Source organism: Colius striatus, chromosome 1 (assembly GCF_028858725.1).
Source record: "Colius striatus isolate bColStr4 chromosome 1, bColStr4.1.hap1, whole genome shotgun sequence".
NCBI classification, from domain to species: domain Eukaryota; kingdom Metazoa; phylum Chordata; class Aves; order Coliiformes; family Coliidae; genus Colius; species Colius striatus.
This window is the reverse complement of record NC_084759.1, coordinates 84,400,849-84,412,744: the sequence shown is the minus strand read 5'-3', so window position 1 is coordinate 84,412,744 and position 11,896 is coordinate 84,400,849. Positions and strand designations below refer to the sequence as shown.

General features: G+C 36.4%; 1 protein-coding gene across 5 annotated transcripts in view; it reads right to left on the bottom strand.

Moving 5' to 3' along the window:
- Positions 1 to 260: 260 nt before the first annotated feature.
- Positions 261 to 11,896, bottom strand: part of GK (glycerol kinase) — a 36,623-nt gene continuing 24,987 nt past the window's right edge. For 3 of the 5 annotated variants that reach the window (XM_061999794.1, XM_061999761.1, XM_061999777.1), the window contains 5 exons: positions 9,443 to 9,563; positions 8,341 to 8,484; positions 7,289 to 7,369; positions 5,703 to 5,789; positions 261 to 2,639 (listed from right to left, as the gene is read on the bottom strand). In XM_061999794.1, coding sequence (XP_061855778.1) covers positions 2,626 to 2,639; positions 5,703 to 5,789; positions 7,289 to 7,369; positions 8,341 to 8,484; positions 9,443 to 9,563 — 447 coding nt within the window. In that variant the 3' untranslated portion in view covers positions 261 to 2,625. Of the gene's footprint in view, positions 2,640 to 3,711; positions 3,783 to 5,702; positions 5,790 to 7,288; positions 7,370 to 8,340; positions 8,485 to 9,442; positions 9,564 to 11,896 lie in introns of all 5 variants that reach the window. The other 2 variants (XM_061999769.1, XM_061999787.1) reach the window with 2 other exon arrangements.

Genomic DNA, 11,896 nt, shown 5'->3' with positions numbered 1-11,896 from the left:
AGTACTGCATGTGTAGTAGGAGCCTGGAATCAGCTCATCTTTTGGGTCCCTGCCAAAGCCCCCTCCCTCCTTTCCACGACTGTGCATTTGGTCTATACTTCTGAGGATGGCACAGCACATGTCTGTGATGCTTCAAAAGGGCAACTCTGCTGTTTAATGTGCATCTGTGTACATTAACGCCTCCAGTAAAAAGCATGAATAAAGACACGTCTGAAAGATAATCTCCAAGAATAAACTGACAGCTTATATCCACTTATTTATGGTATTTTAATGCCAAGTTAAAGATTTCTCAAGTAAGAATTTATAAATCCATTAATGTATAGAAAAAAATAAATCATAGCTTCACAAAAAGCTAACTTTCAACAGTTTGTCCCCTCCCCCCAACAAACAGTTTACAATATATTTCAACTATGTTGGTAGAAAGTTAACAGTGGTGTGAAATTCTTAAAAAATATTCGCAATAATAATTGAAAATAAAATAATGAATTTTACTTAGTGAAAAAGTAATAGGAATTGTGTTTCCCAGTAAAAGCTAAGCCAGAAAAGCAGCAAAACAAATCTTCCTCCGGCTTATTATGTGCTACCTTTCCCCCTGCCATATATATCACCGGCAAAGGCAATGCTTCCACGTTCCCAGGTTCCATACTTCAGTGTTTTTGGCAAGAAGTTACACTTAGAAGTCCAGTGTTCGAGGTGTGTGCTGCCCTGGCCCTGTGTGTTGCAAAGGCTGCTGTTACTCCTCTTCCTTGGGGTAAGGTGGGTTCATGTTCAGTTTGCACTCTTTCTTCACCTCTCCAATACAAACCAGAAAACTCACACCTCACATTTGAGTATTTATAGGAGATAAGGGATTTGAATGATGTTGTTATATTTTTACCTGTGCACAAAAATCCCCCTCTGTTGAATTTATACCTGCAACCACAGGACAAAAAATGTTCCTTCTCCAACTTCTTAAAAGTCACATTTTTAAAGGTCATTGCACTTCATAATAAAAAGGCAATTAATAGGTATTTGATGCTAAATAAATTATACAGATCTGAACTTCTGTGCAATCCGTTGCTTCAGACACATACATATTTAATATCTTTTTAAAAACTAAGCCTCTAGCCATAGTTGAACAAAGAAAATCAAACTTTTCTTAGAGATTGTTTTCTTCAGGACAAAAAATTTAAGAACAAACATACACAAAAAACCACTCCCTTTAACTCCTAGTGCATTAAAGCACATTTGAAATTCTCTGTGTTGTTCCCACATTTAGCCTCACTACCATTCTACACTGATCTAACTATGCTACACGAGAACACATTTCCTCTGACCTAACCAATAAGGCTGGCATTTGTCATGCTGTTGGTGTCAACAGGAAAGCTGAAGATAAGAGTACGGCCTCACTCCTTTACTTGTGGAGGGCAAAACATTTCAAAGTGGGTGCAACTCAGCTGTCACACCCGTTGCTTGTGAATTCCAGTGGCCTGTTTCAGGTGTCAAGTGCTTACTCTTCCAAGCCAGGGTTTTGGGTTGTCCCAGCATATTTTGAGACAATTTGCTGTTAGAACTCTGGACATGGAAACTGAAAGGGAGATTTTGGTCCCTGAGATATACTAAATGAGATCAAGAACTGATATTTAATTTAAAGTGGACCCTCTTAAAGGAAAAGTAACTTAGCTTCAACTTTGAAAAGTTTAACAAATAGTCACTAAAACATCCTTAAGCAGCACGACAGAAGACACGTAGTATTGGTCAAGAAAAGTAGTTTTAAGAGTTATCAGTTGCTGAGGACCAAAAAGCTGTCCTGTCAATAGCATCCTGTCTCAAATTTGTCTTTCCAAACTGACACAAAAGCACAAGAGCATCTATGTACTTCTACCTCTTTAAAGCTACAGCTACAGAACTTAGTGTCTTAAATGCAGCAAACTGACTAGACACTCCATAAGCCAAACTGAACTTGTAAGCTTTACCAAACTTTTAAACTTTATCAAACTGTTAAAACTTTAACTGGTCATTTCAGCAGTACTCAGTGGCCTGTACCAGCAACCTCTTAATTGCCAAACCAGTGGTGATGTGTGCTACTGACAATACATTTTGAGCTAGTGTTTGAAAGGTTTATACCACTGAAATTGTTTCAGACCAGTGGCCACTACAATAAAACATCTTTGGCAACCATAGACATATGAAAGATAATTCACAGCAGCCAGAAGAATTGGAAGATGTTTACAAAGTTCTATAGTGCATCGTTAGCTTTCTGCAGTTGTTTAGTTGTATGAAGTACCCAAACCCTGAAAAGGGTAGCTAAACATCTGTCTGACATTACCTCAGAAGTTGCAGGGTTTTGTTACACCAACCTCCTCAAACAAAACTAGGGTTTGTGAAAACTTAGAGGATGATGTGAGATAGTCCACACAAAGGCCTCTAGCGCAGATGGAGTTGACAGGGAGGGAGCAGAGTAACGAAAGGCTGAAGACTTTAGTTTCAGTGTACCACTGGGAGGTGACTCGGACTGGCAACAGATGGATTCATGAACGGATTATTCACTCAAGTAGTATAACCACATTGGTGATGGAATCTCTTCAGATAACAAAGCAAAATGAAACAAAAATATCAGCTGCATCCAGAGTCCACTAAGTAGTCTCATTTACCAGTACCTTAAATAGGAATGAATGTGCGTTAGTAACATAGAACTTACTCTAAAACATTAATAACACTCTATAACACAGCTGAACAGCTATAAGAGGAATTCAGTATAACCATCTTCTGTTTTCAAGTAATGCAGTTATAAATTAGACATATCATGTGATACCAGATAAGCCAGCACAAGTGCATGGGATATGCATATAGTAGGAGAGACCACGCTATTAAGATGGGTAAATTTTTAACAAGTAAAATTGAAAGAAAGTACTCTAAGTTTACTTTTTTCCTGAATATGAGCTCAGCTTTCAGAGAATTGGGAAATATTATTGCAACTAACACGTAGAACTGCATAGTGACCCCTATATGTAAATCAGTATGTAATTTGGCAGTAACACAAGGAACTAAAAAAAGAAAATCAGAATCTTGATTGAAACACCAGAGAATTTAAGCAAGAAGAATGTAGTATTGATATACCTTATTCTGTAAAGAATAAAGTCAAAGATCTTTATACTCGAGATATCACATATGATCCTGTATATACCCAGTCCCCACTTACATCTCACTTGAGTGGTGCCAATTTAAGCATGCAAAGGCATTTTACAAAAACTGAGTCTAATAAAATATATCATCACTTTCAGTCAACTTTCACCCTCCAAAATAGTATGGCTCCAGAATATGATGAACTCTGTTAGATGTCCACTTGCAAAACTAGCGTGAAAAACTTAGCCTAAGGACTCCACTTGCCACACATAGCTTCCTTTAATAGTGAAATCAAACAAAATGTTGGCCCTTTCTCCCCTGGGAGTGAAGAAAAATGAAGATCATAAAATAAGGTACAAGTAATTGACCCAATTTTTATGAAATTATGAATTGATATAAAGAAATACAATATCGCTCCTTATATTGTCATATAGTGCAGCATGAAAAGGCAGTAAGTTTATCAGTTCTGGAAATGGGGTTTTGCCACGTAAGTGTTCTCTGTTTTGCCACAGCATACTTTCCCTTCACATTTCAGTAGCTGTAAAATCGTGGCGCTGCCCTACAGAGACATGTTCAACAACAGCGCTGTTGCCATGCAAGACTTACTGCTGTTTCAGCACAGGAAGGATGAATTCAATCCTCAGTAGATTCAATCCTCAAACCTACTATACTGACGGCTGTGTTGGAGTTCCAGTGTTTCATTAAAAGATAAAATGTAATAAATTAATTAGAGAAAATCCTGTACCAAATTAGAAGGCAAGTGTGGTCAGCTAGTTCTGGCTTTTAATAGCAGAAGCATATTTTAAAAGCAGAAGCATATAAACCCCTTAAAATTGATGTCTAAGGGGGATGTAGCCCTGGTCCAATCAGCAACACAAATTCTATATATCCTGTTCTACCCTAACACACAGCTGAGCAAAACTACAACCTGTACATATCATCACTGATCCTACTCCTTTTTAGACGTCATCATTTTAAAATTTCTTGCCAATTCTCCGGGCCCCAAGCTTACCAGGTAAATAATATACCAATATATTGGCATATGGAGTAACTATATTGGTATATATAGTGAAAAAATATATATAGTAACAGTAACTATATCAATAGTTACTATTAGCTGAAAACAAAGGCCAAAATTGGCTCTGAAGGTTAGAGTGAATACGTTTTTCACTTGTGGGTCAGAAAGGCATTGACAAGCTTGGGGAAGGGAGAAAAAAGAAATCTTTCTTATGAGTTATAGCAGTGCAGTTTAGATATTTGTACGCCAGTTACTGATTAGTTGCTTTTAAAAAGCAATAATCCAGAATTTAAGTTGCTTATCTGCCCACTTATCATTGATTTTCATATTATTTTAGCTATTTTCCATGTGGCAAAGAACTTTACCTGGAATTAATATTGAGGTTACTTAGTTCAGCTTGTTAAAAATTTACCCAATCATTTGCAGCTGGTTTTATTTTATTCTTATTCACAGAAACATTCCAGAGTTAGTAAATCTCATTGTTCTAATTTTTGCCTTGCATTTGTTTAGTTTGATTTTAGTTGTCCTACAAGCTCAGGCAGTGTCTTCCATGCAAAGAAAAGTACAATTGAATGGTTAATTTAGGCTGAATGAGTAGAAACGAAATAGAAACATATAATCACAGGAGCATGCTAGAGTACTCAATTGTCTGTTTAATTAACACCCCTTGCCCAGCCCACCAAAACCAAGATTAAGACAGAAAAGTAAACAACCACCCCCAAAAACTTTACTAAGCAGCAGCAATGGCTATACTGTATAACATTTTCTTTGGAATGAAATTATGAAACACAACAAAGAACAAATGACATTATCATATAAACTTCTTTTTCTTACCATAAAAATATCTTAATGAAATGTGTTATTTCTGGCATAAGTAACTAACAGGGTCATTCATATTAAAAACTTCCTTTTACAATAAAACATATAAACAGGTTGAAGATGCATCTTCATTGCCTATGCACACAGTCCCTTTCCCTAGTTTTGCAGATCAGCCTTTTAGGGTCTTTTCTCTTTACATAAAACAAACTCATTTATCCATCAACAGCAAAGTACAAAGAGAGTATTCTATAGATTTAGTAGATGAAGATTTTAACCATACAATAGTTCCAAGAGGACCAGAAAAATGAAAGGGTTGCATGAAGCCTGAAGACAGAAGAAGAGTCTTTGCTTTGTTCAAACAAGATCCTCAATCAATTTTAAATGTTATGAGAAAAAATAAGGGATAAAGGAAGGAACCTTATACAAACTGCAATGCACACTATTACAGGCAATGCAAAACTCTGCCAGGCTGCTCCAACCTATATCCCTTCTATAAACTGTGTTCAGTTTGTGTTCAGATAAAGGGAGAGTTCAAGGTTTCATGTGCATCTAACAACTGTGAATTTCATAGCACATGAGGATGAATTCAAGATGGTATTCACTTGGTTCCCTTAGGCACCACAGGTCTACTTCGTACCCTCAAACACTCGTGTGCATGAACAACAAAAAGCATCATTTTTACTAAAAATAAATGGAATACAAAAACCCATCAACTAGTGTAGACAGCTTTTAAATTGATCTAGTTCAAAAAATAACTAACCTGAGACGTACTTTGCTCCGATTAACATTATCATGCTACTCATAATAAAAAACCCCAAAGGCAGACTACAGAAGATACTAGTGTCACCTGATGTCATCCAGGGGAGGGTGTTTCCAGTCAAGCAAATCGAAAGAGAAATATATATATAAATTGCAATATATGTGTTAAAAATCATAAGAACAGCAAAAAGTAACAAATGTAGTGTAGACATTTGCAGAAAAAAAACTAAAAAAAAAAGATCATGCATAACCCCCACAATAATTAAAACCATGCTCTCAATATGAGTTCAAATTGAAATTCCACTGTTAGTGCTATCTAGGTTGAGCCCACTTCTAGTATTCCTCAATCTTAAAAACTCCTAGCAGGCAAAAGACAAAATTTCAAGGCAAGAACTAAGGAAAAGAACAATTCCTCCCGCCAGTGCTAAACCATATAACCAAAGATGGTAAGTTTTGATAGACATATCCCTTTCCACGTGATCTGAAGGACAAGATCTAGTTTTATTTTCTGCAAGATGGAATTTTCTATCCTTCAAAAAGAAACAAAGATATGTAAGACATACATCAAGCAATTTGGATTTTAGGATATGTCACAGATGTAGGGCTATGAAATCATAACGGGGCAACACTGAATCTCACTCATGAAGATTACTACTCATGCTAAGTCATGCTATGTCCCTTCTATAGCCTTGACAGAACTGTGTGATCATGATGTTGAATAAAATACTTAAACCAACCTATAGGATGGTAAAAGGAAGCTTTCAAGAATTAATTAAGAGACTTGCTATTTGAGGGGTACAACTGTGGACTGTGGAGTTTACATTTTGAGGATTCTTTACTTAATACTTTTTGTTAGAATAGTTTTTCCAGCAAAAGTGGAATGAAACGAAGACAGAGCCCATAAATGATGTTTTGTAGGATGATGCAGGACTAAACACTTATCCTGAAATAGTGCTGAAATATAAATCCAACTGATTGAAGACTGGACGTTTAATTCAGACCAGACAGATGAAAAAGCCCTCTATTGCAAAAGAAAGATCTTATTCAGTGCCTCAAAAGTTTTTGTACATTCTGTATGTCTGAACAATAGGTCTATGCGATTCTTCACTTTGCAATAACTTCTTGCTCTTAGCCCTTATGAGTTAAGTAGATTTTGATGTTGCTACCAAACCTTCCTTCCTATACAGCAAATAATTAAGGCAAGATACAGCAAGGATGAAACCAGCTATAGCCTAAAGAAGTTTACAAAATTCCTGCATTGTGTTCAAATTGTGCTATATCTCTTCTAGGTAAGATTTTCTTTTCTTTTGTAAGCCAATGCTATTCTGCAAAACCTTCAGTTAGTCTTGATTTCATATCCTCTGGTTTTAGAGTCCTACAAGACATTGCTTGTGCCCTCCTTTCAAGAGGAAGACCTAACTGTTTTCCTACTTTTTTTTCTTTCCACGATGCTTTTAAGCAATAATTTAAAAGTCATTGGAATAGTCCAGGGATGGTATGAACAGAAAATGTCACCAAACTCAAGATTAATTGCCTACATTAACTGGCTAATTAATAACACTTGACAGGCATTAATTTCTGGTTTACCATTTGAAGGAGCTTCAGATGTCTCCCAGTCCATAGATCGCAGCACAGCTTTCTTCCATCTGGCATAGCGAAATTCACTTTCTGAATTTGAGAAATTGGCAAACAGAAAAGCCTTTCAATGGATGTGAATACTAAAAGTATTTAAGAAGCAAAGACTACAATATTAGTTCTCTAGTCTTTTCCACACTATAGCTTGTCTGCACAGAACAAGTGATATAAAATACTGTTTTCTATTAAAAAAATCCTCAGAACCATCAGTTATGCACAGTAAGGAGAAATGAACCTTAAAACCCAATTTTCTGCATGTTCACCAATAAGAAGATTTACAAGTAGGACAAAATAATTATTATTCATGTAGAGCCCTTCAGTGATGAAAATACTGTCTTGAAGTAGGCATTACAGCAGTAATTATAATCAAAATGGTAAGTAAAAATTCTGTACCAAAAATTAAGAATAATTGAAAAGACAAAAATGCATTTGTCTTGCATATGGATTAATTATGTCAAGTACACACTTTCCAACTCTAGAAGCACTTAACTGATGAAAAAGATAGGTTAAAAAAAAAAAAAGATTTATATAAGCTCTTTAAAGCCAGAAGAAAAGTTTCCCAAAACCAGTCAGGTTGTCCTTTGTACATCTGTGAACACTCAGAAATGCAAAGGAGCTTCAGGGCTCATCTTTCTCAGTAAAAATCTTTGAAGATTTCTTTGGTTTTTGTTGTCGTAAATCAAAAGCTACTAACCATAATGCCCAGTGCCAAGCTTCTTTCCAAGGCCGGGGTGAGGGGGGGAATAAAATACAACATATTCCTCTGTGGAGTTGCATTTTTTAACCATTTTCCAATCTCACCAGTCAATAAATGGACAAAAGAATAAGTGAAATGCACTTTTCTCTAAACCAAACTCTACAAAGCTTACTTTCAACATTTGTGAAGGTTTTCATATATAACTCATTTTATATCAGTATGTTAGACTACAACAAAGAAAAAAAACTAGTCTGTTGAGTGTAAAATATTAAGTTCGCACTTCTTAAATAATATGAAAGGATTTTACCCTCTGGATTGATCTGTGGTTCAAATCGTTCACAAGTCACCGCTGTCAAATCTCCAGGATTCAGACTCCAAATTCCCACTCCTTCTGCAGCTCCTGCAGCCATAGCAGCTCCTAGAGCTGTTGTTTCAGGCATTGATGGCTTTACTGAAGTAAATCACAGAAAAGGCCATGATGATTTTTAATGAAAGTCACCTTGATGACAGCAAACTAAAGATTTACATATATATCCAGAATATTTATTTTCTACGACTGCTCTATGCTTCCCTTTAGTTTAACAATTGCAAACCTAATTTTATTGCCATTCACATGGCTGTGAGGCTAACTTCATCTTAAAGTAATCCAAGTCTTTGAAATACCTCAGATCACTACTTCTTTCAATACCAAATCATGAAATTGCACATGTAAGGGCTGCTGACTTCAACCATGTTTCTTTAGAGTACTCCTGTTAATAACATACTGGTTTTTTTGTCTTCTCCCTCCTCAAAGCAGCGATCACTGGCTAAATTAGCAGTCTTGCTCCTACGCTCTAGATATTGTGATAAAAGTATTTGTATTTAGGTATCTTAAAAGAGGATACACACCTGTACTTACTAGCTTGTTTGCCTTTCACAGATACTATAGAACACCATCCCACCAACAAGATGCCAATAGCAAATCTGTTCCATTAACTCTAGAACTGCCTGCTTCTCTGCTTCAGGCAAAAGATCCTTTAAAATTTGATTTTATTGATCACGTCCTTCCACCTGTCAACCATGTATCTGCACTAATAGTATGAGCCTTGTGTATTATGTATTATGAAAGGCAAGCTATAATATCTCTAGAGTTAAAAATCTTCCACTGAAGTGTCCTACATTTATGCAGAAGAGACAACACAATGTTTTTCTAAATGATTTTCTAGAAGTTGCATGTTAAGCAAAATTATTACATTTACACAGTAAATTATTGGTCTTCAGTACATTTGACAATATTATATATCCTGATGTTAGTGAAATCCTTAAGAATGCCAATGTATACCTTAAATTATAGCTCAGCAACTTGGGATCTGCTACAAGTGTTAAAACATGTCTTTGAAAAGAAAACAAGAGTTATAATTTCATCTTACCTACTGGAATACAGAGAATGTCTGACTGGAGCTGCATGAGGATTTTGTTATTAGTCATTCCTCCATCTACTTGCAACTGACTTAGTGGTATCCCACAGTCCTTGTTTATGGCATCTAAAATCTTAAGAGCACTATATGTTATGATTTAATTGCAGAGAAATCTATGAAAACCTCTGAGTGTAAAATACTGATAATTCACCATGTGCTGAAAAGTGTTAAGTAGATAATACCCCTCCCCTATATATCATGAGGACAAAACATAATATACAACAAATGCATTCTATTTATTAAAGAAATCCTAGTGTAGAAGAACAGGACAAGGGGTAATGGGATGAAGCTGGAACACAAAAAGTTCCACTTAAATATAAGAAAAAACTATTTCACTGTGAGGGTGACGGAGCAGTGGAACAGGCTGCCCAGAGGAGCTGTGGAGTCTCCTTCCTTGGAGGTCTTCAAGACTCACCTGGACATGTTCCTATGCGACTTGATCTAGGTGAACCTGCTTCTGCAGGGGGGTTGGACTAGATGATCTCTAAAGGTCCCTTCCAACCCCTACCGTTCTATGATTCTGTGTTTCCCTCTGATGCTCTGTGTCTAGCCTATGTGTTTCTTATACAGTCTGAGAAGCATAATTCTGAAGAAAAGCTGATGACAGCATCACCATTTATCAAAGCTACCAAAGGAATAAGTAATACTAAATAGAGTCCTTTGAGTGATTACATTTTGGTTAGATACTTTCTCTAATTTGACGCATTAAAGAATTGAAAAATTAAAATGTTTGAACTGGCAATGTGGAAGACACTTCAGTGAGAACTGCTGAATGTTGAACAGATTTGAATGGGTAGCCTCTTGAAACATTTTCAATTAGGTGTTGAAAATTGCAAATTACACATGACATGAGACTGACTGCAAAAATAAACTGTTAGGGTAATTTTTTGTAACATTATGTTTCCTTCTTTTCAGCATGGTGGATAGCTGAAAATAAATAAGAGGTGTTGAAGTGTTTGCCAGTGATAATTAACTAAGAGTGGAGTATTTAATGCACTGATACCTATCAATATGCATTTTAGAGGGCTGCCTAGAAATTAAATCTTAGCTACTGGTAACACCATGGCATTATCTCACAAGCACCTATTAAAGGCTGAATACTGGGTTTTCCAGCATTTTGTAAAAGCAGTCAGTTAATCATAGAATCATAGAATGGTAGGAGTTGGAAGAGACTTTTAGAGATCATCTAGTCCAACCGCCCTGCAGAAGCAGGTTCACCTAGATCAGGTTGCGTAGGAACATGTCCAGGCGGGTCTTGAAGACCTCCAAGGAAGGAGACTCCACAACCCCTCTGGGCAGCCTGTGCCACTGCTCCCTCACCCTCACAGTGAAATAGTTTTTTCTTATACTTAATCACACTCACAGAATAACCACAGAATGGTAGGGGTTGGAAGGGACCTCTAGAGATGATCTAGTCCAACTCCCTGCTAAAGCAGGACCATCTGCTTTAGCTAGTGCATAATTTTTATTGACAAAGTTAGACATTAATTAGTGCAGAATTATTTTCTCTTTGCAATTTTCCAATTTATTTGAATAAACAAGAGGTGTGCTTTTCTCTGCTTTAAAAGACAAAGCAATATTGACCACAAAAAAGACCAAAATCACAACACATTCTGTGCTGTTCTGTAGTTCACAAAGTACCCAGTTATACAATCCTCACTGAGAAAAGTCAACATGTTTTTTAGAAAAGAACAAAAAAGTAGGTTTGTAAGGCAGTAAAAACTATACAATGATGAGTTGTCCAGTAGATTCTACCCATTCCCACAAAGTAAGTCAGCAAGGTCCCTTACGAGAAAATCTTTAAAAGGAACTAAACCACGGCCAGAGGATAAATAACAGTAAAAAATTAAAAGGTAAAAGGACAGTTTTTATCGTGGCAGCATCTGTCCATGGGCCTGCACTGCAGTACATTAGAAATAAAGTGGAAAAGAGAATTCATAGCACAGCAGCAAAGTTTGCTGGCAGTACTTATCTAATACTGCTCCTCACCACTTATTTTCTTTACATGAACTATTTTACATTTGTCTATCCTGATTTCACCTGCCATTTTAACATTCAGAACTTCAGCAGTGTCTCATAATCTCAGTTTTCCCCACATGTAATGTTGGAGGCTCTGGCTTTGTTTACCACTATGCAAAGAGCATCTTGAATCATTTTGTGCACTCAGTAGAGATTAAAAAAATGAAAAGAATGCTAGAAATCAGGAAGGGATGAAGAAACAAAACAAATCATGATCATGCCGTTCCTATCTCTGTTGTTCTGAGGTTGAATGAAGAGCAAGGTACGTTAAATTTTGTCTAATGACGGCATTGTACAGGTCTTTGAATTGAAAAATTGCTATTTTTCTGGAAGGAAAAGTATGAAAAGTGACATCTGTCTGCACAAAGAAGCAGCTTTTTGGATAAA